Below are 25,616 nucleotides of genomic sequence, written 5' to 3' on the forward strand. Positions count from 1 at the left end.
TCCCTCTTCATCACCGGGCAGAGGTTTTTGGGATGGAGCCTAAGGAGGGCAGGGTTTGGGGAGGGACTTCAATGCCATAGAGTCCAATTGCCAAAGCAGCCTTTTTCTCCAGGTGAACTGATCTCTATCGGCAGGAGATCAGTTGTAATAGCAGGAGATCTCCAGCTAGTACATGGAGGTTGGCAACCCTAGGGGTATTCATGGCTACTAGTCAAAATGGATACTAGTCATGATGCATCCCAATTCTCTCCAGGGTCAGAGGAGCATGTCTACGATATTAGGTGCTTTGGTGCTTAAGCAGAAAATGAGTACAGTGGGAGCAAGCAAAGTTGGTGTCTTTTTCCTTGAGGAGCTAGTTCGCTTCTTGCAGGGAGCAGCTTGTTTTGGTCCTTGCAGGGATTTCCCCGCCCTTCCCAGGGAATTGTCCTACAAGCTGCAGCCTCACACCCATCTTCTCTGTGGTCCTCAAGGAAGGGGGCGTGCAGGCCCATCCGTTGCCCCAGCAACCGTCATGGCAACGCGTGGGCGGGGCCAGGTACCCGGGAAGGCGCCTTTCTCCCTCTTTCTCCGCGACCTCAAAGCCGTTCCTGATCGAAAAGCGATCTGTCCAATGGGAACTCGGCGAGCGTTCTGACACGGGCAGAAGGGGCGGGTCTAAGCCGAAGGACGCCTCGCCGCTTGGGAACGGGTAGCCGTGATTGACGGCCCGCGACTGCAATCTGTCCAATGGAAACTCGGCGAGCGTCCTGACACGAGAAGAGGGGGCGGGATCTAAACCTGAGGACGTCTCGCCGCTCGGGACGGGTAGCCGTGATTGACGCCCCGCGCCTGCCAATGACGGCCGAGCCGAGGGCTGGTCTTCGGGGCGAGGGCCAATGGCCGCCAGCTCACGTGGGAGGGCCGACCAATGAGCGGGCAGCGACGGGGGGGCGGAGCCTGGCCGGACAGCTCGCGCGGTTGAAAGAAGGAGGGAAGCGGCGGCCGGAGGAGGTGGAAAATGGCGCCGAGCTCGAAAACGGAGCGGGGCGCCGCCGCCTCAGGGGGGAAGCGGGGCGCGTCCGAGTCGGGGCGCGGGGGGCGGCGGGAGCACGTGGTGAGGCAGCTGGAGCGCGTCAAGGTGAGGAGGAGGAAGGGGGGCGTCGTCGGGAGAGGGGGGCGGGGAGGGAGGCCTCACCCTCAGGGCCAGCTTGGGGCCAGTGTGTAAAAAAGGGGCTCGAGGAAGGGGAGCCCCCCACTCTTCCCGCTCTGGAGGCGGACACAGAACCAGGAAGCCGTCCTTGGAGACCGGGTTGTAGGGCAGTTTGGGAACCAAACTTGGTCGTTTTGGCTCTCAGCCTAGCCTACCTCGCAGGGTTGTTGTGAGGACGCAATGGAGGCGAGGAGAATGAAGCAAGCCACTCCAGGGACAAAAAGAAGGGTACCTGCGAAGTAAGTTAGGCTGAGCGGCTGTGGCCGACCCCAAAACCATACATGACAGACACAGAACCAGGCAGCCATCCTTGGAGGCTTTGGAACTGACTATATATAAACTATATATAAAAAACTATATATAAAACTATATGTAAAAACTATATATAACTATATATAGAAAAAAATAAAAGGGACTACTGCCCTCCCAGCGCGCATGTTTCCCTTTCTTGTCTCGGTCAGTTCCAAAGTGTATATATATATAGAGAGAGAGAGAGAGAGAGATAATTTACTTCCCTTATATCTTTCTTTTTGTCCCTGAAGTGGCTTCCTTCATTCTCCTCGCCTCCATTGTGTCCTCACAACAACCCTGCGAGGTAGGCTAGGCTGAGAGCCTGTGGATGGCCCCAAAACCACCCACTTTGTCCCCAGACTAGTTTGCATCGTTGACATAAGAAAGGCCAAGGCCCATCAAGGCCAGCAGTCTGTTCCCACAGTGGCCAACCAGGCGCCTGTAGGAAGCCCCCAAGCCAGATGACCGCAGCAGCACCATCCTGCCTGTGTTCCACAGCACCTAACATGATAGGCCTGCTCCTCTGATCCTGGAGAGGATAGGGATGCATCATGACTAGTATCCATTTTGACTAGTAGCCATGAATGCCCCTCTCCTCCATGAACATGTCCACTCCCCTCTTAAAGCCTTCCAAGTTGGCAGCCATCACCACATCCTGGACAGGGAGTTCCACAATTTAACTAGTTTATCATCACAACAACCCTGTGAGGTAGATTAAGCTGAGTGTGTGTAGCCAAAATTCACCCAGTGAGCTTCCTTTTTTGTAATTTTAATTTGTTATTTAACCAAAAACCCTAATAAAATAAAATACGCGAGTCTAGAACAGAAAGTACTACAGAATATGCCAGCGCAAACTTAACTGCACATTCTAGACACACGCACACAAAAAAACCATTGTTTTTCAAACTTTTCAGACTTTTGGCCAAAAAGCCAAATAAAATACACCACGAGAGTCTAGAACAGAAAGTACTAAATACATCAGCAACAGAATATAACAAACTAACTGCATGTTCTAGACAAAGAATACATTCCATTTTTCAAACTGTTCAGACTTTTGGCTGTGTAAAAGTCAGTTTACTCAGATGGATTACACTCAAACAGCTCACCAGGTGAACTTCCTGGCAGTCTGGGAATTGGAACCCGGGTCTTGTAGATGCTAATCTGACACTGTAATTACTACATGATGCTGTCTTTTTTTTTGGCGGGGAGAGGATGAATTCTGTGCTAGGGATCATGAAAGGGATTAGAAAAACAAAACAGCCAATAATTATCAGTGGGAGGGGGCCCTGCCTCTCAATCTAGAACCCCCATTTTGTTTCAGATTTTGCCCGGTTTTAAATTCTGCAATCCTAATTCACGGAGGTCTATTGGTGACTAAAGGGAACCTCCCCATTCAGAGGCAGTCAACCTCTGAATCCCATGCCAGAAGGCAACATCAGGGGAAGGCCTCGGCCTCTGTGCCCTGTTGCTGGACCTCTAAAAGAATTGGTTGACCACTGTGCCAGACAGGATGCTGGACTAGAGGGACCCTCACTGGTGAGATCCAGCCGGTCTCTTCTGATATTCTCGTCAGGGGAAGGCCTCAGCCCCTGTGCCCTGTTGCTGGACCTCCAGAGGAACTGGTTGGCCAGGGTGTGAGACGTGATGCTGGTCTGATCCAGCCAGGGCTGCTCCTAAATTCTTATTACATTGATTATTGGATGCCTTATGAGGCAAGGCTTACAGATCTGGTGCTTTTTGGTTGGGGAGGGGGGAGGAATGGGGCTTTTGGGCTGAGCCGCAGGGCCTGCTTTTGGGCTTCCTTTTGATTGGCCACTATTGGGAACAGGATGCTGGACCATTGGTCTGAGGATGGCTACTCTTATGAGAATGAGGAGGGGCTGTGGCTTGGTGGTAGAGCATCTGCTTGGCATGCAGAAGGTCGCAGTTTCAATCCCTGGCATCTCCCGTTAAAAGGATCAGGTAGTAGATGATGTGAAAGGCCTCTGCCTGAAACTATGGAGAGTTGCTGCCAGTCTGAGTAGAGTGATGGACTGATTCAGTATAAGGCAGCTTTATGTGCATATTCAACAATGGGGTAGCATTGACTGCACTACTCAGACTACAATTCGCATGTTACATCCAGCCCCCGTACACTTGATTGAAACTGAACGTATATCGAGGTTTTGGCCCCCGGTTTCATTTGTAAAGTGAATGTGCTTTGGCTCTTTCTTACAAACGGGTGCATGTATGTACATGCAGGATGTACATGCGTTCACTGTAACTTGTGGACAAAGTAAGGTTTTATGGCGCTACAGTCCTCCTCTTTGTTTTTTATTGGAGAATGTTGGTATCCCAGGATCGGTCGTGCTATGAACTGTGTCCGAGAGGAGAGCCAGTGGGTGAGGATGGAGGAGGTGGAAACTGCTTCATGTATGGGGAGAGTTGTGAAGTGCCAGAGGGGGGGGAATGTATCAGTGGTATCAAGAGGCGAGCAGAGAGAATGGGTTTGTGATAGATGGGGTGTGTTTGTGTGCGTGCGTGTGCATAGTGAGGCCTTTAAGAATATTTGAGCCAAAAGATGATGTTGCATTTATTTTTGATGTAAATATAGGAATGTTAAAATTTGGTTTGCATTGTTTTCCTATTCTGTAATCTAATTTCCTATTCTGTATTCTAGTCCTGTTGCATTTTTATTGGATTTCATGTGCTGTCTGACTGTTATTTTATGTTTTGTAATCTATCGAGTCCAAGTGAGAGAAGCAGCCTATAAATAAAGTTAAATAAAATTAAGGCTGTATCTGTTGGAAAGATGCCATGGTGAGTTGTGGTCCATGCGTATGGTGTAATATCACTGAGAATGCTGAAGTAAATTATATACATAGGAACATAAAAGCTATTTAATATGTCTGAAACATGAACAATGAAATTTGACATGTGTGGAGTCTCTGAGTTCTAGTATGGGAGAGGGAGAAAAGCTCCATCTGTTCACTTGCTCCACGCATGCATAATTTTATAAACCTCAATCACGCTTCCCCCTTCTTTTTTCTAAACTAAAAGGTCTCTGCTAAGCAGAGGCAGGCAATAACAAACCACCTCTAAACGTCTGTTGCCTTGAAAACCCCATGGGGGTCGCCATAAGTCAGCTGTGACTTGACAGGGAAAAGGAAGATGTTTCAGACTCCCTGGCCTTTCCTCCTAGTAAAGATGCTACAAACCCCTTGATCATCTTGATTGTCCTGTACTTTTCCTTTCTATGATACAGCTGCTAGAGCAGCACACAGTATTCCAAATAAAGCCGCACTGTGGCTCTCTATACAAGGGCATTGCAATATTTGCTGTTTAATTCTCAATCACAAAATGCACTTGATATGTGTGTGCTGTTCGTTTAGCACCATTAATTTGCATGTGACCCGGAGGTGGTGCATATTCCTCTTCCTTTCCTCCATTTTGTGGTCCCCCTGGGGGTTAGATACCTTATGTTCTGTAAGAAAACCTAATATATTGTCTTTTATATCCTTCTGTAGATCAGCGGACAGCTCTCGCCTCGTCTTTTCCGTAAGCTTCCGCCCAGGGTTTGTGTCTCCTTGAAAAGCATCGTGGACGAACATTTCTTGTGTGCAGGGTAAGGTTGCAGTGTGCTGCCCATGTATTTCTCTGTGGTGCTAGCTGGAGAAGGCCCTGGGGAACCCCCCCCCCCAAAAAAAAATTCATTGGATCCCCCCCCCCCATTTTTCCTATAGAAAAATTTGAAAATTTCTGGGAGTGCTTGGTGGAGGGGAAGCGCCTATGAAATATCTTCTCTTCTCACACACAAACTACATAGCGTGAAGAAGTCCGAGGAGTCTTTCCATTTTTCCACAGAAAAAAATTGGAAAATTTGGGGGAGTACTGGAATTTTTTTTTTCCAGGGGGGAAAATTAGGGAATTTGGGGGACCACTGGGGGGAAAAGTCGCACAAAATATCTTCTCTTTTACAGTGAGTAAAATGCTTTTTAAGGCGAAATATACCACTGTACTATGAGCATATACAGCATTTTCAAGTTTTGTTTGTTTAAATGTAAATAATTTTGGCAAAAATTAATATCATGATATACTAAAGAGTTCAATATTTTCAGCATTACAAAAGTTCACCTTATTTTCCAAATATCTTGGCTGTCCTATCTGTTGTGACTGTTTCTAAATGATATGCTTTCTTTCATTTACCACAGTTTTGTATCTTGAATTCCTCCCCCCACTTTACCTCTCAAATGGCAAAAGTTTAAGATAACATGCACTGTGTTAGCATGGAGTACAACAGTTTGCAATTCTTTCTCAACTATTGGGTATATTTGCAGGATTTTTAATAGAAAGTTCAATATATTTATAAATTTAAATGCCATACATATTAATGCAAAAATGTAATAATATATATAATAAAAATAACACACACACCAAAGGCGGGGCAAAGTGAAACAAAAACTTCAGAAGATCAAGTGGAGGTTTAAAAAATACAAAAGAAAACAGAAATAAAAATAATAGAACAGGAAAAATAAGTGAAATTAAAACGCCAGCAAGACACTGCTAGCAAAACACAGCCTGAACTTGGCAATATTCCTAACTTTAATTAAATAACGAAAACTCCACAAAATATAAAGTACTACCTAAACAGATATTAAATAACCCCCAATCTCCAGTTTGAATGCAATCAATCCCAACAATTCTAGCAAAACTTAAATATATGCCAAATGGTACAGCTTTATATGCTAAGTTAGAAATGATGCATTTTGTGTTCTTAAATCAGAAAAAGGCATTTAGGTATGATAGGAAAGTAAGTATTGCATATATAGGGTAAAATGGTCCTGTCCCCCCCGATGACTTTGAAATTTTTGGGAATTTTACATCTCTAATTCGAGTCCAGGAGCACCTTAGAGACCAACAAGATTTTCGGGTTGTAAGCTTTTGAGAGTCAAAGCTCCTTTCATCAGATATGGAGTTCCGACTTGCAAAAGCTTATACCCCAAAAATCTTGGTCTCTTAAAGTGCTACCAGACGCAAATCTAACTGTTCTACTGCAGATAGACACAGCTACCCTCTGAAACTATCTCTAGCTGCTGTGGAGGTAAGGGGGGGGTTTCTATACACTAGTGGACTGTATCTGCGAGGGTCTAAGTTTCATCTCCTTTTTATGTTATACTACAGGCACATTTTCCTGGGCTTCTCTAAGTGTGGGAGATATGTGTTGTCCTACACCAGCAGCAGCGGCGATGACGACTTCTCTTTCTACATCTACCATCTCTACTGGTGGGAATTCAATGTCCATAGCAAGCTAAAAATGGTATGATCAGTGCTGCATGAGATGGTAGTGGAATGTTTTCTGGGATTGTGGAAGTTGTCGCATTTGGCTGGACCCATGTTCTTAAGGAAGAGTTGGCTTTTTAAGGGTGGGACACCACGAGAGATGCTTAGTGGGAGGGGGGATTCACCTTCATAGCAGGCAGCATTGTGTGATTTTTCATGCACCATCATTAATGGAAATTGCATCAAGCAAATGAAATGTTCCATATCTGTGGTGTTAATTAATTGTGTGAACTTTAGTTCCTCCTATATAGTTATATCCCAGACAATAATTATACTATAGCAACCCTGAATAGAAATTCAGCAGGATGCTGTGTCTTCTTAAAGCCTTGCCCTGATATATTTTTACTACATTTTGCTGATCACAGAAGGGGTGATTAACTTCTTGATATTCAAACAGCTCTGATTCATTAACACATGGCTAATAAAGAGGTTTGAAAAGACCTTACCGTTATGAGAACAAGTGATAAGAGCTAGTGTCTAAATATTTCTTTGTGCTGGTCACAAACCCTTTATGCGTTGCTGGGATGCTTGTGTTCTTTTATGGTAAATGCCAGTTGTGGTTATAGATTACTACTGGTTGAAGATTGTCTTGTAAGGTTTGGGGAAATGAGAGCTTTATTGACAAATCCAAGCTCAGCCTGTTGAATGGCTTATTTAATAATTTAGGCTCTAAATTGGTTTGACTAGATGTATGTATGGCCTGTGGTAACCAGAAGGCCTCTTACACTAATTCCCTCTTGTAAATAGTTTCCTACCTTCTCTTCGGTAGTTAGAATTGGTGCCAGCTTGCCTGGGCAGGGAAGCTTTTGTGAACTGAAGGAATTCTGCCTCTTTCCCTGACAGGTAATCTGTATGCCATGAACTACTAACGCTAGGTATTTGTGGGTAGGTAGGCTAATCCATATTGTTATGGTTTAGAAGAAGAGTTGGATTTTATTTGCCGACTTTCTTTACCACTTACGGAAGAATCAAAGCGACTTACAATCACCTTCTCCTCCCCACCACTGACACTGTTGGAGGTAGGAGGGGCTGAGAGAGTGTGACTAGCCCAAGGTCACCCAGCTGGCTTCTTGTGTAGGAGTGGGGAAACCAACCCAGTTCACCAGATTAGCCTCCGCCGCTCATGTGTACGAGTGGGGAATCAAACCTGGTTCTCCGGGTCAGAATCCACCACCCCAAAGCACCACTCTTAACCACTACACCACGCTGGTGATTCTGTCAATTTATTTGCAGGACTGTCCCTGCTGTTATAAGACCACTGATATCAGTTGACATAGAAGGGGAGTAACTCTGCTTAGGATGGGACTGTGGAGTTCTCATGCTGTGGGAAGCGCTCCTTGAGAGCAAGAGGCCACAGGGTAGAGATGAACCACAGGGTAGAGATGAACCAGGAATAGAGAGAGACATAGGCCCTTTCATCTTGCTGATTCTCCGGGGGCGGGGGGGAAACTCAGGTGCTATAAAATCATGATTTATTTCCTCAGGGGGACCCAATGCATTCTAAACGTATTGCTCTGTCAAGGACAGTACGGAAACATACATATATGCTAATACGGCAATAATATCTCAGTTGTTATTAAAACTAATGTGTTTGTTTTACAGGCATTGAATTTATATTTAACAATCTTTTTAAAGTGAGGATCATATTATTCCTCTTTAAATCTGCTCATCTGAGTCAGTCTTAGGAATATCACAATAGCCATAGAGCTTATCTTTTCCAACTAGCCCTTTAAAATAATATATTTTTTTGTCTGAAAGTGTCTCCACATACCTCTTTTTTTTTTTGAGAGACCTGTAGTCCTTTATTTTTATTTTGAAGGAACATATCCCCCAAAAACACTGCCAGCCCCAACTAAAAAGTTCTTTGATTCTGTATTTAATGTGTACATTACATTTAATGATAATGAGAATGATATTTCTGTTCTGAAATATATGTTTTTTTATTTTAAATTTTTATTATTTTTTTTAACAAACGAAAAAGAAAAATAAACAAACAAATAAGATAAAAACAAATCATAAAAATACAAAAAGAAAGAAGAAAAATACAGAAGGGTATCTATATACCGTAATCGTTACATCTGTAATTATGATATTACAAAGATAAAGAAGATACCCCTTTCCCCTCCACCCACCTATAAAAGTGACCCTTCACCCGACTTCCGAAGAAGTGTCTAGACAGTTTATAACACTTAATAATTAAAAACTTCTAAGATCATTAATGCTAATTTCTATAACTCGTTAATTAATACTGTAAACTCCATTTTTGCCAAATTATCCCAATATCAGGCGGCCTTAAACCATGTTTTTTTTTAATCTTCCATATCTTTTCCTTGTAGGAATTCTGTTAATTTGGCCATCCTCACATATGTCCATAATTTCTCTCTCCAGTCAACGATTGAAGGTTTATTCACTTGTTTCCAAACTTTAGCTATCACAATTCTTGCAGCAGCAAAACTATATTGGCTAATAACCCTGTCCTGGTCATTCAAATTTTTTGGTGGAATACCTAATAAACAAAATGCAGGTTTCCTTTTTATTCTACCAGTAATCAGATTATTCGTTTCCATCGTTATTTTTTTTTTCTTTCTGAAATATATGTATTCTTGGTAGCACCCCTGACCAAAGGCAATATGCTTGACACATGCTGGGTCAACCTCAAAAAAGATCATTATTTTACAGTGACGGTAGCTATTTTGCTCCTGGTTTGATGTGGGTTGTTTCTGGTATAGCTCTGGATTGCATTTAAGTATTTTTAGTCACTGGTTTACTGTGAGCCTGTCCTACGCAGCACAATTCTATACATGCTTATTCAGAAGCAAATCTTCTTGTATTCAAGCGACACAGGATTATAGCTTTACCGTCCAGCACTAAGCAGAGCTGCCCCCTTATAAATCCATTGAGGTCGCTGGGCTTAGTAGGACTCAACTCTGTTCAGGATTCCATTGTCAGTCTCGCTTTTAGGAAATCAGTCCAATTTAGATATGAATATGAGAAGCTGCCTTATGAATATAGAAAAGCTTTTTTTAAACTAGTATGTAGTATATCTAAGGCTTTTGCTGCTTCCTCCCAGGATCTGACAAAAGCAGACATCATTGTCTAGTCGCGCCAAGGATCTTTACCGCCTGTAGCTAGGTTGCAGAGTAGGTTGAGTCCACGGTAACAATAAAGAGATGACTGTTCAGCACCATATTACCTCACTAGCTGTTGCTTGAATACATGGCAACTTGCAGGTGAGAAACTTGACTTGCTCACAGGTGAAAAAGTCTTATTGGGGGATATCTTGATCACATTATCTGTTATTGCTCGTTTGAAATTTTCTGTCACTTAACAATGGCAGTTCTCTGAAGAGGATCTGTACAGCCCATTCTCAAAACACACTGAGATTCTGATTAATTGGTTGGATTAATACATTTTAATGCACATCTTGTGCCTTTGTTTGTTTGCTTTTTGGCTTCTCCTGATAGTACGTTTCTGTCCAGCCATGTCCCAGAAAGTCTCTTGCTGTTTTTTTCAGGTGCGTCAGGTTCGGTTATTCCAAGATGAAGAAATCTACAGCGATCTGTACCTGACCGTATGCGAATGGCCCAGTGACTCCTCCAAGGTCATCGTCTTTGGCTTCAAGTATGTGTCTTTGAACCAAACTTGGCTGTGAACCTACCTGAGACGTGCCTGCCCCCCCCCCCCTTGAACGTCCCATGTTCCCTGTGACAGCAAGGAGTGCATACACTTGCTCGAGGCATTCTGGACTCTTCCCTCTTATACCCTGCCACACCAGTCAAATGAAAGATCTGGGGAAGAGGCGTGTGTCATATGACGACTTCACGAGATTTGAAAGTTGACGTTAATGCCCTGCCTTGACTTTCTGGTGCTTTTTAAATTGCGGTGGGACTAGAAGTAAGGTAACCCACGTTACGCTGAGCAAAAATTAAAACCCCACATCTTAGTTTGGCAGAATAAGAGACCAGAGCGGCACATAGCCAGTTCTGCGCCAAAGCCCCAATACATTTAGGATTGAAAAGGTTGTGGTATTTCAAGTTAAAGTGATGTTCTGCTCTCACTGTTAGAAAATTCTTCCTAATGTCTAGACGGAAACGCTTCTGATTTAATTTCAACCCGTTGGTTCTGGTATCCGAACCGTGAGGCAGCCCCATCCCCACCCCCCACTCTCGATCTGGGCTGGTGAGGCGTGCCCGGCCCAACCAGGTGACATTTATGTCATATCCGGCCCTTGTTAACAATGGTGTTCGAAGCCCTCGGTGTAAGTGGCCTTTAACGGGGCTTCTCTGTTTGGCTGTAAGAGCCAGAAGGGCGGGTCTTTGTGGCCTCCTCTGAAACTGATTCCTCTTTCTTGGCAGCACCCGCTCATCTAACGGCCTGCTCATAAACATGATGATGAGTGACGAAAACCATCGGGACATCTACATTAGTACAGTGGCCATGCCTCCTCTTGTGCACTGCGCCAGCTGCAGGGACATGGCCCTTGCGCATCAAGGTGAGCAAAACCCTCCCTGGCACAGAGGCAGATCTTTCGTCCTTTTCTCTCTCTCTCTCTTTCTTTTTGTGGGGTACCTTTAATTGCAGAAAACCTTAGTGGGAACGATTTATATGGTTAACACACTTGAGAAGCAGCAGTGTAGTACAGGGGTCCCCAAGGTTGTGCCCATGGGCACTATGGTGCCCACCAAGAAACTGGGTGGGGGTCTTTGCTCAGCAGAGCTTCTGATTGGTCACTGGAGATCTGAATGGCTGTGCAGATTTTTTAAAACATTACTTTGGAGGCAGCTGCCATCACAGCCTAAGGATCTTTACTGTGCGACTGAAGGTGAGCTGCGGCAGCCATTTCATGGCCACGCCCCCACACTGTGTCAGAATTTCAAAAGTGCCTGCAGGCCCCAAAAAGGTTGGGTACCCCTGGTGTAGTAGTTGGAACCTGGCTGCGAGAAACTCAGGAGATAATGTTTGGAAAACAGTTCTGCCTATTTTTATTTATTTATTTTGCTTTAACATGTTTTCATATTTTGGGTGCTGCCAGTCATTTGAGGCTCCCCCTCACAATACTCAAGCCAGTGATCAGTCAGAGAGCCAGCGTGGTGCAGTGGTTAAGAGCGGTGGTTTGGAGCGGTGGACTCTCATCTGGAGAACTGGGTTTGATTCCCCACTCCTCCATGTGAGCGGCGGAGGCTAATCTGGTGAACTGGGCTGGTTTCCCCACTCCTACACAAGAAGCCACCTGGGTGACCTTGGGCTAGTCACAGCTCTCTTAGAGCTCTCTCAGCCTCACCTACCTCACAGGGTGTCTGTTGTGGGGAGGGGCAGGGAAGGTGCTTGTAAGCCGGTTTGATTCTTCCTCAAGTGGTAGAGAAAGTCAGCGTATAAAAACTAACTCTTCTTCTTGAGAGGCAATAAAAATGTGCCGTAAATACGTCAGCCACAAAATACTTGCTTAATTTTATAGCCTGCCCTTTCCTAAAGCTCGAACCATGTAATGTTCCCATATTAATTTTCAAGTGTTCACCGTCACACATCTGGAAATATATCTCCACTGTGAATCCTTTGGCAGAAAACCGCAGCTTTCTGCCAAGTGTTTTTATGGCGAACTGTTTTCCCTCGCCTGCTGCCTGTGTTCGGGGCTTTCCCGGAGTCCTTGCTGATGCCGCTTTGTGCTCGCTCCCTCCCTCCCTCAGGTGACCCTAATGCCAAATGCTTGCAGCACGGCTTCATGCTGCACACCAAGTACCAGGTGGTGTACCCCTTCCCCACATTCCAGCCGGCGTTCCAGCTGAAGAAGGACCAAGTCGTGCTCCTCAATACCAGCTATTCTCTAGTGGCGTGTGCGGTTTCTGTGCATACATCAGGTAAGAGGTGTGTGTGTGTGTGTGGGGTGGTGGGTGCTGTACAAAGTCTTCCTGTTCAGATACTACACTAAACCGCTAGGTGGGGGGGGGGGTCCGTACAAGACTTCCAGCCGCTTTCTAAATAATTTTTTTTAAAGACCAGCTGATGAATGCGACAGTGCAAACTTGTCCGCCCGTTCTTTTGAGACAGGGGCTCCGATTTATCACATTTATACATGGAAAGCTTCTTTATGGTTGGGGATGTGAAGCAGGTATCCCCTTGTAGTAATGAGATTGAGCACTTCTGTGCTTTTCGTAAGCACCAGAAAAGCCCTGCTGGATCAGACCACTGAGGGTCCATCCAGTCCAGCATCCTGTCTCACACGGGGGCCAACCAGTTCCTCTGGAGGGCCAACAACAGGGCACAGAGACGGAGGCCTTCATAAGAACATCAGAAGAGCCCTGCTGGATCAGACCACTGAGGGTCCATCCAGTCCAGCATCCTGTCTCACACGGGGGCCAACCAGTTCCTCTGGAGGGCCAACAACAGGGCACAGAGACGGAGGCCTTCATAAGAACATCAGAAGAGCCCTGCTGGATCAGACCACTGAGGGTCCATCTAGTCCAGCACCCTTTCTCACACAGGGGCCAACCAGTTCCTCTGGAGGGCCAACAACAGGGCATAGAAGCTGAGGCCTTCTCCTGATACTGCCTCCTGGTACTGATATTCAGAGATTGACTGCCTCTGAATGTGGAGGCTCCCTTCAGTCACCATGGCTAGTAGCCACTGACAGACCTGTCCTCCGTGAATCTGTCTTAATACCCTCCAAACGTTGTCTATGCCTGCAGCCACCACGGCATCCTCTGGTAGTGACATTTTAATCGCTTGTTGTGCAAACAAGGATTTTCTTTTGTCCGTCCTGAATCTGCTACTCGTCAGCCTCATTGGATGTGCTTCAATTCTAATATTTTGGGAGAGGGAGTACAAGTTCTCTTTGTCAGCTTCTCCGGACGGCCGCCTGCAGTTGCCGTAACTTTAGCTGAGTCGTTCCAAGTTCTCTTTGCGCACTGCTGTTCCCCCAGCACCCCTGAAGTTTATTGTCACGTTGTCGTCTTCGCATGGCATAATCAGGCAGTGCAGATTTTTTTGTTGTTGCATAAAAACTTCTTGTGTGGATTAGACTCTGAACAGTGAAGTCAGTGTATCAGGAAGGCTCCCTTTATCCTAGAAAGCCTACTTCAAAAGGAGAGCAGTTTTGTGTTTGTCTGGGTGGTGAAGATGAATCAGCTCTTGAAGCGCTGATTTCAATCTTCTCAATCTGTTGGAATCCCTTGACAAACTGGTTCCGTTGCTTTCTGTAACGTTGTAGAAGCCGAAACTTGATGGACAACAAATGCAAGCTCCTAGTGGCCATGGTAATTTCCTTCTCGCATAGACTTTAAACTTTGGGGTGTGGAGCCACTCTCTGAAGAAGAATCAGGTCCCGTTTGGGGCCTTCTTGGAGAAATAGCTTGGGTCACTTTCTGAAGTTAGGCCTACGTGCCTTTACCAGTGAACTTATTTATTATTTTACTTATTTGCTTCGTTTATACCCCGCCTTTCTCCACAGCGGAGACCCAAAATGGCTTACGTCATTTTCCTCTCCTCTCTTTTATCCTCATAACGACCTCATGTGGCATGTTAGGTGGAGAGCGCATGACTGGCCCAGGGTCCCTGCAGCAAGCTTCCTCGGCAGAGTGGGGGTTCAATCTGTGTTCTCCCAGACCCCAGCCCAACACTCCACCATTACACATGAACACATGAAGCTGCCTTCTACTGAATCAGACCCTTGGTCCAACAAAGTCAGTATCGTCGAAGGCTTTCACGGTCAGAGTTCATTGGTTCTTGTAGGTTATCCGGGCTGTGTAACCGTGGTCTTGGAAGTCAGTATTGTCTACTCAGACCAGCAGCTGCTCTCTAGGGTCTCAGGCGGAGGTCTTTCATATCACCTACCTGGCCTAGTGACTATTTTATCTGACTTAGTGGTGCTGGAAAGGGCTGTCAAGGTACAACCAAGTTATGGAGACCCTGCAGAGTTTTCAAGACAAGAGATGAACAGGGGTGGTTTGCCATTGCCTGCCTCTGTGTAGCCACCCTGGAGTTCTTTGTTGGTCTCCCATCCAAGTCCTAACCAGGGCCGACCTTGCTTAGCTTCCGAGATCTGACAAGACCAGGCTAGCTTGGTTCATCCAGCTCAGGACACATCTGACTTAGAGAGAAATAAATATGCCACAGATGTTACACGTGTGACTGTACCAATTTCTGTGCCGGGGGTGGGGGGGGTGCACTGTTACAGGTAAGAGAAAAGGCTAACGCTGAATCTGAGGTGGTGTATGGCAGGGCTTCTTAAATGTTTTCCACTCACGACCCCTTTTCTCCTGAGAAATTGTTACGCTACCCCAGGTATATAAGGTAAAGGTCCCCTGTGCAAGCACCGGGTCATTCCTGACCCATGGAGTGACATCACATCCCAACGTTTACTAGGCAGACTTTGTTTAAGGGGTGGTTTGCCAGTGCCTTCCCCAGTGGTCTACACTTTACCCCCAGCAAGCTGGGTACTCATTTCACAGACCTTGGAAGGCTAAGTCAACCTTGAGCCGGCTACCTGAAACCAACTTCCATCGGGAACGAACTCAGGTCGTGAGCAGAGCTTGGACTGCAGTACTGCAGCTTACCTCTCTGCGTCACGGGACTCCTGGGTATACAGGTATATAAAATAGGTAAAATAGAAAACTTTTACTGTTGCCAGATTTTTCACGACCCCCACATTCAGCTATGTGACCCCATATGGGGTCGCGACCCACAGTTTAAGAAGCTTAGGTCTACAGGAAGGAGGGAAACGAATCTAATCCCCTCCCAGACTGAGGGCAGAAGTCCCATTACTGGCATCTAAATATCTTTTCAGCCAGACTAAACTGCTTATAGCAATGCCTGAAAATGTGGGCAGGAGTTACCACAGAGGTTGGCAGCAGAAGTCCGTGCACCACATTAAGCCAGCTTTTCTTACGCTTCCCTTTGGCGCTTCCTTTCAGACGACAGCGGCTTCTGCCAAATCCTTTACGACAGAAGTCACCAGCCCCGGTCCTCTGCCAGCGAAGCCTGCCCTGCGGCCGTCCCCTCGCAGTGTTCCACCAGCCCAAAGGACGGGCTGGAAAGAGACAATGGCCCTTGCCGGAGCGCAGCTTCCTCCCACCAAGCTGTACCGGAGCCTCTGCAGGATGCAGAAAACCACGTCTCGCCCGCGGTAGCTCTCGCGAAGGAGTTTGTCGCAGATATCTTTCGAAGGGCTAAAGAAGCCAAAGGCCCTGCCCCGGTGGAAGAGGAAGCTGGCGGCGGGCCGGAACACCGTCTTGACTCAGGGGCTGCGGGCCAGGGTTCTTTAGCCTCTTGGGATCTCGGGAGGAGTTCGGGATCTTGTTTGCACAGCAGCGGCATTCTCAGCTCTCAGTCTTCTGGGGCAGGGAGCGTTTCCGACACGGGGGGGTCGCCCAAGGATTCCCCCGGCCTCGAGCTGGAAAGCGAGCCGGCCGAGCCGGGCTACGTGAACTATACCAAACTGCGCTACGTTCTGGAGCCCGGCGACCTCTCGGAGGCAGAGGATGGTCAGTCCCTTTTAAAATCCTTTCTGGGGAAGGAGTGGGTAGCAGAAAGGGAGGTGCAGAATGGAACCAAGAACGGATGGCCAGTCCAAAGGGCAAGGGCTGCGGAAGGAGCTGACAGTTCTCACCCTCATGGATGAGAGTTCTATGTGGTTCTTCTTTTTGGGGTGCTTTCCTAGCCCTTCCTGTGTGTAGTTAGTCAGCTTGCAAATGAACAAAGGAAGGAATGTGTGTACTCTTGCAGTGAAAAGAAAACCAAACTCTGTGCCAAGAAAAGCTGGATTGTTGTGACCCGAATAAGCCATGCAAATGTGTGGAATGGTTATGTAGCATACATCTACATAGAAAAGGCCAACGGAAAAATTGGGAATTTTTGGGGAGCACGGGGGAACTGTTATTTTGCATGAGGTCTACTTTGATGATTTCTCTGCTCAGTTGTCCTCCGCCTGCCCTCTCACTGTTTCTCCTTTTCAGAGTATGAGGATGACAAAATCTCCTTGCCGTTTGTTGTGACGGACTTGCGAGGAAGGAACTTGAAGCTCCTAAAAGAGAGGGCTGTCTGTCAGGTAAGGATGGCTTTCAAGGAGCCCCCCCCCCCCGTTGTTGCCAGAGGAGAGAGACTCTTGCTTTGATGTGGGGGGTTGGGGGGGAGCATTCTTGACCTGAAATCCAACAAGGTTGGCAAAACTGGGTGTTAAGGTTGGCTTGGCTCTAGATCATGAGGAATCTGGGAGGACTGACTCAGCAAGGGAAGACCCATTTAAATTGTTGACAATTTAAAGGCAAAACTGGATCATAGAATCATAGAGTTGGAAGGGACCACCAGGGTCATCTAGTCCAACCCCCTGCACAATGCAGGACATTCACAACCACCTCCCCCCTCACACCCCCAGCGATCCCTACTCCATGCCCAGAAGATGACCGAGATGCCTTCCCTCGCATCATCTGTTTAAAGTCACAGAATCAGCATTGCTGACAGGTGGCCATCTAGCCTCTGCTTCAAAGCCTCCAGGGAAGGTGAGCCCTCCGCCTCCCGAGGAAGCCTGTTCCACTGAGGAACCGCTCTAACTGTTAGAAAGTTCTTCCTAATGTCCAGATGGAAACTCTTTTGATTTAACTTCAACCCGTTGGTTCTGGTCTGACCTTCTGGGGCAACGGAAAACAACTCGGCACCCTCTCTCTGTGACAGCCCTTCAAGTACTTGAAGATGGTTATCTTATCCCCTCTCAGTCTTCTCCTCTCCAGGCTAAACGTGATGAGATGAGGCATTTTCAGTGGTGTGTGTGTGATTGGAGGGCCCCCCCCCACTGAGAAGTCCACCTGGCACCTAGTCTGCTGTCTTCTAAATTTAAAGTCACAATGTTCTTATTCATCCTGGTTGGTTTGTTTTTGTTGGTAGCATTTGTCTCTGCTGCCTCGGCCAGCACTGAAACACATAGAATTCATTTAACAGTTAACTATCTGTCCCAAGGCATAGTGTGCTGTCTTTTTCCTTTTGTTTCATACTTTTTATACTGCTTTTAATTCGCTGTTTTATCTGCCATTTTTGTGTTTGAGGCAGTTCTTCCATTTCTTCTTTTATTTGTCTGTGCTTTGACTTTAAGCTGCTTCGGAGGTGATGCACGGACTTTAAATAACATAATAAATTAGTCGCCCAGCAATGTAAACATCTTCAGGCCTCGAAAGGGATATTGCAGATTGTCCGAAGGGCCCGGCCACGGAGACCTTTGATCTCTTTTTGACTGCCGGGACCATCTCTGGCTCGCAGTCAGTCAGCGGGGCCTTGAATGATTGTTCATACCATGACCTTTTTAGGACTGTGAAAACGCCTTTGCAGTCGAAACTTCACAGGCTCTCTTTGGTGGGGGGGGAATGGGATTGGAAAAAAAGAGGGAACGCGGTTGACAGCTCCCTAGAGCCAGTGGTTAGAGAGCAGAGCGTATTGTTCCCAGCTGGCTGTAAATCTCTGCCTGAGGATTAGGCTCTTGGGAGGAAGCGGAGGAACAGAGGCCTGCCTCGTGGAGAAGCCTCATCTTTGATTCTCTTTCCAGGGCCAGTATTTAACCGTGGAGCAGCTCACTCTGGATTTCGAGTACGTCATTAACGAAGTCATCCGGAACGACGCCTCGTGGTCCAAGCAGTTTTGTTCCTTCAGCGACTATGACATTGTCATCTTGGAGGTAGGGACGCACTGGGCACCTGTCATAGAGTTGGAAGGGACCACCAGGGTCATCTAGTCCAACCCCCTACTCCATGCCCAGAAGATGGCCAAGATGCCCTCCCTCTCACGACCTGCCTAAGGTCATAGAATCAGCATTGCTGACAGATGGCCATCTAGCCTCTGCTTAAAAATCTCCTGGGAAGGAGCGCTCACCACCTCCCGAGGAAGCCTGTTCCACTGAGGAACCACTTTGTTAGAAAGTTCTTCCTAATGTCTAGATGGAAACCCTTTTGATTTAATTCCAACCCGTTGGTTCTGGTCCTACCTTCAGGGGCAACAGAAAACAACTCAGCCCCATCCTCTCTGTGACAGCCCTTCAGGTACTTGAAGATGGTTATCATATCCCCTCTCAGTCTTCTCCTCTTAAGGGTAAACACACCCAGCTCCTTCAACCTTTCCTCATAGGACGGTCTCCAGACCCCTCACCATCTTTATTGCTGTCCAGATGGCCAACTCTTTTCCTGGGGCATTCTTGGCCCCCTCCCATGTAGTAAATTCTCTGTCGCTTGCTTGAGATTTGAGGAAGGGCAAAAGCCAGGATATTTCTGGCCAGTGAATACCGCTGAAGCATCTTTAACCAAGAGCCTCTTGCGTTGACCTGCAAGGGTCATATTCTCTCCCGAGCAGGGAAAGAGCCGGAAATGGGTAGGAGCCTTTCCTTCGGGTTTCTTTTGACTTTGGTTGGCTGTAACAGGTGCCTAAACCATTAGTGGAAGAGGGGTCCCTTCGAGGCCGTTAGCTCTAGCAATGGAAGGAAAGCTCTGCATTGAAAGGTTGGAACACTCTCCGAATAACAGGGATGCAGAGCAGTGGGTGTTCAGCCGGCTGCTCTGAAGCAGGATGCTAGACCAGAGAGACTGTTGCTCCGGCACTGCCGTTCTCGCATGACAACCAACCCTCTCTGGCAACTGTTGGTTTTGCATCCCGGCTGTTCCCACGTTAAGGCTGCCTGGCGTTTGAGAGAGCTCATCCCGGGTGGGTGGGAGAGAATTCCTTGCTTCAGTTCAATTTAGTAACGCAGAGGGGAAAGACCTTCTCCTGTCCTCCGATACAGGCTGACGATGGATCCTTTTTTAAAAAAAAAAAGCACGGCTGGCCCACTGTCATTTTTCTACCAGGTTTGAGACACGACTTTGTTGCTGCTGCTTCCCTCTCACTTCCTGGGAAGGGGCTAATTCAAATACGGCTCAGGGGAGGTACTCAGGAAGGGAGGGGACAGCCCTAAAGGTTTCTCTGGGTTCACAAATGGAGAGGTTCCTGCCAAGTTCTTGAGAGCCAGAGTGGTGTAGTGGTTAAGAGTGGTGGTTTGGAGCGGTGGACTCTGATCTGGAGGAATTGGGTTTGATTCCCCACTCCTGCACATGAGTGGCGGATTCTAATCTGGTGAACCGGGTTGGTTTCCCTACTCCTACCCATGAAGCCAGCTGGGTGACCTTGGGCTAGTCACAGTTCAATTAAGAGCTCTCTCATCCCCACCTACCTCACAGGGTGTCTGTTGTGGGGAGGGGAAGGGAAGGAGAAAGTCAGCATATAAAAACCAACTCTTCTTCCTCCTCTTCCTTTTCCTCTTCCTGTGAGTCTGGGCCAGGGTGTTGGAGGTGGGGTTAGGAAAAGAAATGACTGGAGCATTTGAGACCGATCCCTGGACAGCATTCCTTGGGATAGTCTATTCCAGGGTCCCCTGATGTAGGGCTTGTGGAGCACCAGGGTGTCCACCAGTTGCTTCCTTCAGCGCCCACTGAGCTGTTAAGAAAGTGGGAAGGGACCCTGGTAAGGTGGGGTTTGTTATAAGTTGCCTTCATTCAAACGCAAGGGTTTCCCACGGCTGCAACAACAGGCAGCCCACTGGAGGCCGAGGAGGGCTTGTAACCATCTGGGGGCTTTCCTTTTGGCAGTGAGTGGTTCCTTTGCCCCCCTGGGCTATCCTTCTTCCCAGGAAGTGCGAGGGGGAGGCATCCCATCTGGCTCTGCCGTGTGCGGCAGCCGTTTTAGGCTTGGCTCCACCTCCTGCGGCAGCTGCTCAAATTCCCAAGGTGTCCGCAAAGCTCAGAAAGGTTGGGGACCCCTGGTCTGTTCGCTCACCCACCCCCCCAACCCATTAAACCATTATTGGCCCATAACTTGTTGGGGGGACAGGATGGCTAGGCCTCAGTGCTGTCCGTTCAGGAGCGTGTTGGGTCGGTTGTTCCTCTGAGTTCTGACCAGCGAATGCAGGGCCAAGGGCAACCAAAGTGCCTTTGGAGTCCCAGGTAGCCTCATTTGCCCACTTGCCGAATTCATCTTTCTAGGTCTGTCCAGAAACCAACCAAGTGATCATCAATATTGGACTTTTGCTCCTAGCCTTCCCTTCCCCCGACGAGGAGGGACAGCTCCGGTGAGTCCGCCCTGCTTCCGGGCCCTCCTTGGGTCTCTGTTAGCCCTCTCCCACCCGGACACCACCTCACGTGTTGAAATGCCGTTCACCTTGATTCATGAGAGCTGAACGCGTGAAGCTGCCTTATCCTGAATCAGTCTCCTGGTCCATCAAAGTCAGTATTGTCTGCTCAGACGGGCAGCGGCTCTCCAGGGTCTCAGGCAGAGAAAGCTCTTTCACATCACCTACTTGCCTGGTCCCTTTAACCAGAGATGCCAGGGATTAAACCTGGGACCTTCTGCCTGCCAAGCAGAGGCTCTACCACTGAGCCACAGCCTCTCCCCTTTGGGAAGACCTCTTGGAGCTCTCTCGTGGCACAGAACACAGTGAAATATTTAGATTTGGTTCTCTGCAGCCTGGCCCCTGTCAGTTTGAAGTGAAGCTTTAGGGTTGAACACTAAGAATAATTTGCCACTGGACTAAGCAGCCGTTGGCTAGGGGAGACCTGAGGTTCTGGGGTGATGTGAGAAGGTATACTGGTGGGCTTACCAAAACATAACTGTCACGTGTTTATGTACTAATACTTGATAGGGACCGCTTGTGTTTCCAGTAGTGTCCTGAGCTTCACATCTAATTAATTTTCTCCCCGCATCCAAATACCCTTGCAGGCCAAAGACCTATCACACCAGCCTCAAAGTGGCATGGGATCTGAATACGGGCGTCTTCGTCACCGTCAGTGTGGGGGATCTCACGGAAGTCAAAGGACAGACCAGGTAGGATGGAAGTGTGCGAGGTGGGGTTTTCCTTTCCTTGGCAGAAGCCTGCCTTGGATGGCTTGTGCCGGAGCATTGCCAAGGCTGCTGTGCGAACATCTCCTGGGAGGAATGGGGGGGGGGGTGTTTTCCTCTGTCACGTGCTCTAACTAAGCTTTGCACCCAGAACACTTCGGCTGGAAAATCTCCAGTCCAAGCGAGTTCTCCAACTCTGCAGTTCAACTACTCTCAGCTTCCCTTTATTTTTAGGGTCTACCTTCTTTGTCGTGATAATAACTTTCTTTGGAAATGGCTTTTGGCTGGCTGAATTTCACTTTTGTTTAGTCGTGGGTTGAGTGGGGAGGCTGGATGGGGATCGTGGTGTAGTGGTTAAGAGCGGTGGTTTGGAGTGGTGGACTCTGATCTGGAGAACCGGGTTTGATTCCCCGCTCCTCCACGTGAGCGGCGGAGGCTAATCTGGTGAACTGAATTGTTTCCCCCAATCCTACTCATTAAGCCAGCTGGGTCACCTTGGGCTAGTCACAGCTCTCTCAGCCCCACCTACCTCCTAGGGTGTCTGGTGTGGGGAAGGGAAGGTGACTGTAAGCTGGTTTGATTCTCCCTTAAGGGGTAGAGAAAGTCAGTATATAAAAACCAACTCTTCTTCTTCTTCCCTTTATTTTAAGGTCTACGTTCCTTGTCGTTATATAACTTTTTTTTGGAGATGGCTTTCAGCTGGCTGAATTTCACTTTTGTTTAGTCGTGGGTGGAGTGGAGAGGGTGGATGAGGATCGTGGGTTTTGCCTTGTGAGCGGTCAAGAGAGCTTACAGAAGCCAGCCAAGAGCTGCAGCCTGGTAATTCCTGCTTTGATTTGAGCGAGCCAGGTGTCCCCACGTGAGCCGGAAGCGGAGGCAGGTGTCACTGCTCACCTCTGCTGGCTTCAGGGTCTGCGTTCTGCAGAAACAGTGCCAGGGACCCAGGGTGGCCTTGGCTGGTGGGCCCCGCTTGCTGACACCTCTTCCGCCCCTCTCCTCTCCCTTCCTCAGTGGCAGTGTCTGGAGCTCCTACCGCAAGAGTTGCGTGGACATGGTGATGAAGTGGCTGGTGCCCGAAAGCAGCGGCCGCTACGTCAACAGGATGACCAACGAGGCCCTTCATAAAGGTGACCGGCCAGCTTCCCTGCCCTTACCTCAATGGGAGGGCCCTACCTCAGGGGTGCACTTGGAGGGCTAGGCAATGCTGACCAGCAGCCTGCTCCAAACCAAATACATTACACCTGTGTAGCGTTAGTGGTTTGGAGCGGTGGACTCTAATCTAGAGAACCGGGTTCAATTCCCCCACTCCTCCACATGAGCGGCCGACTCTGGTGAACCGGGTTGGTTTTCTCCACTCCTCCACATGAGCGGCAGACTCTAATCTGTAAAAGCAGGTTTGATTCCCTACTCCTCCACATAAAGTCTGCTGGGTGACCCTGGTTTCCTTCCCTGGAGGTTTTTAAGCAGAGGCTAGAGGGCCATCTGTCAGCAATGCTGATTCTGTGAACTTAGGCAGATCATGAGAGGGAGGCCATCTTCTGGGCATGGAGTAGGGGTCACTGGGTGTGTGTGTGGGGGAAGTAGTTGTGAATTTCCTGCATTGTGCAGGGGGTTGGACTAGATGACCCTAGTGGTCCCTTCCAACTCTATGATTCCTTTTGTTTGGGGTGCTCTGCCCTACTTGTCTCCTGGGTCCTCATTTTGCCCATGGGGGAAGGGGCTTCAGGGTGCTGTGACTCGCATAACAGTGCGAAGGTTGCAGACATCCGGCTTCTGCGTTAGGGGTCATACCCACCCACCCCGGAAATGCAACATGGTGGGTTCTTGGGAGACCCTGTGGCGAATTGGAAGGGAGGTGTTCCTTCTCGCAGGAGGGGGTGTGAAATGGTGCTGATCAGCTATCCCCCTTTCCCTGCAGGCTGCTCCTTGAAATTCCTCGCAGACAACGAACGCTACACGTGGATCGTCTTGTGAAGCTCCAGTAGTGCATTCCCTGCCATAACTGCGTTGAATTCAACTACCTCCGTGTTGGAAAGGTTTTTTTTTAATTTCCCCATCCCTTGGCCACAGACGGCCTCTTGTTTTGCATTGGGTGGAACCCCACTGCCCGGGCTTCACTGTCTCCGTGTGTGGGGCGGGTGCCGCAAAGCCTTCTGCTCCTCGTGGGCTCGTCCTGCTGGCGTGGAATGGCTGGCGTGCCGCTGCTGGATCCTTCCCAGAAAACAAGCGGTTTCTGCTGGGAGGCAGCAACCGGGTTCATGTGCACTTAGCAAAACTTTAGGGAGGGGAGCCACCTCTCCAGTGCTGAGTGGAACGCTGAAGCGTGAACGGTTCCAGGGAAACAACAAGTCTTTGCAGGAGACAAAAGACCCCCACCTCTGTTGGAGCCTCATCCGTGTTCTCACTGGAAAAGTGATCCCCCGTCTCAGTATAAATGCCATCTCTCCCCCCCTCTCCCAGATGTGCGACAAATGTGCATTTCCCCTCCTTTGAGTTTATCTCAGGCAGGCTTTCTCTTACCTGCAATAAACATTTAAATTTGAGCCTGCCTGCCTCTCGCTGGTTCTTTTACTCCGGATGGGGGATTTTAGTGGGGAGACTGCTGATTGGGATTGAGGAGGAGGTTTGGTTTTGATACCCCACTTTTCTCTACTGAAATGAGTCTCAAACCGGCTTACAGTTGCCTTCCTCTCCCCACAACAGGCACATTGTGAGGTAGGGGGGGCTGAGAGAACTGTAATTGGCCCAAGGTGACCCAGCAGGCTTAATGTGGAGGAGCGGGGTATCGAACCCAGTTCTCCAGATGGGAGTGTGCCGCTCTTAACCACTACACATGCCAGCTGCTGAGCTTTCGGTTCCTAGAACACCCCCCCCCCCGGCTATGACTTTCGTTCTGACCAGTGATTAAAAGCTGCAGGGGAGCAATTCAGACGTCTCGTCCATGGCCAGTCTCTGGATCACTGAACAGCAAGCATGTCTGTCTCCCATGGAGAGCTGCTGGCGGTCTGAGTAGACAATACTGACTTTGATGGACCAAGGGTTTGATTCAGAAGAAGGCAGCTTCATGTTTTAGGGAAGGGCTATGGCTCAGTGGCAGAGCCTCTCCTTGGCATGCAGAAGGTCCCAGGTTCAATCCCCAGCATCTCCAGTTGAAGGGACTAGGCAAGTAGGGGATGTGAAAGACCTCTGCCTGAGACCCTGGAGAGCCACCGCCGGTCTGAGTAGACAATACTGACTTTGATGGACCGAGGGTCTGATTCAGTAGAAGGCAGCTTCAGGTGTTCAACCCTTTGGCGTAACAAAGCCCCAGTAATGCCCGTGTTTGGCTGCTTTCAGACTTGCCGCCCAACCTGGTGTGTGCTCGGAGTTCAGAACGCGCCGCTAATGCCCCCACAGCAGAGTTTTATGGTGGCAAGAGTGAGCAAACGGCACGGTAGGCAAAGAACACGGCTGAATTTATTTCTTTTAAGAAAGAACTACAAAAGGTAGAAAACAGCTTTTGCACTCTAGACTACACACACGCACGCCAGCTGACCACAGGCACTGCCCGTCTCACGGGCCGGGGGACGTCTACAAAGCTCTTCACACTCCACTGGAAGTCTATCGAGCGGCCCAAAGCCGCTGCTGCCGCACAAAAATCGACACAAAATATATATTTTGTACAATATGTAGATTTTTGCAATAAACATCTATATCACAGGTTTAAAACACTGGAAAAATCGAACAAATAAGGCCATGATGGTTGAAAAACCCAAAAATATCAAGTAATTTTATCTTCACCAAATCTCACAATATTTAGGTGGTTTATAGAACAAGAATTAGTAATTACATATAAAAGCACGGAAATTTTTTTTGTCTGTTTTAAAACTAGAATATCTAATATTCAGTTACAAACCAGAAGGTTGGTTACTTTCTGTGGGTAGGAAATAACCAGATCCATTGGCTGGCTGGCTGGCGCAGAGGGGGTGCTGAGCAGAGGGGG

General features: G+C 48.1%; 1 protein-coding gene across 1 annotated transcript; it reads left to right on the forward strand.

The window, feature by feature from the left end:
* The first annotated feature begins 992 nt into the window (after positions 1 to 992).
* On the forward strand, positions 993 to 23,678 carry DCAF15 (DDB1 and CUL4 associated factor 15). Its single transcript, XM_056867035.1, has 13 exons — positions 993 to 1,117; positions 4,987 to 5,084; positions 6,641 to 6,776; positions 10,314 to 10,420; positions 11,155 to 11,291; positions 12,484 to 12,654; positions 15,706 to 16,275; positions 16,747 to 16,838; positions 18,324 to 18,452; positions 20,782 to 20,867; positions 21,515 to 21,619; positions 22,646 to 22,761; positions 23,553 to 23,678. Exons 1-13 carry the CDS (start codon positions 998 to 1,000, stop codon positions 23,606 to 23,608), a joined length of 1,923 nt encoding a protein of 640 aa, XP_056723013.1. The 5' UTR covers positions 993 to 997; the 3' UTR covers positions 23,609 to 23,678.
* Positions 23,679 to 25,616: the final 1,938 nt, after the last annotated feature.

Source organism: Euleptes europaea, chromosome 1 (assembly GCF_029931775.1).
Source record: "Euleptes europaea isolate rEulEur1 chromosome 1, rEulEur1.hap1, whole genome shotgun sequence".
Taxonomy (NCBI): Eukaryota; Metazoa; Chordata; class Lepidosauria; order Squamata; family Sphaerodactylidae; genus Euleptes; species Euleptes europaea.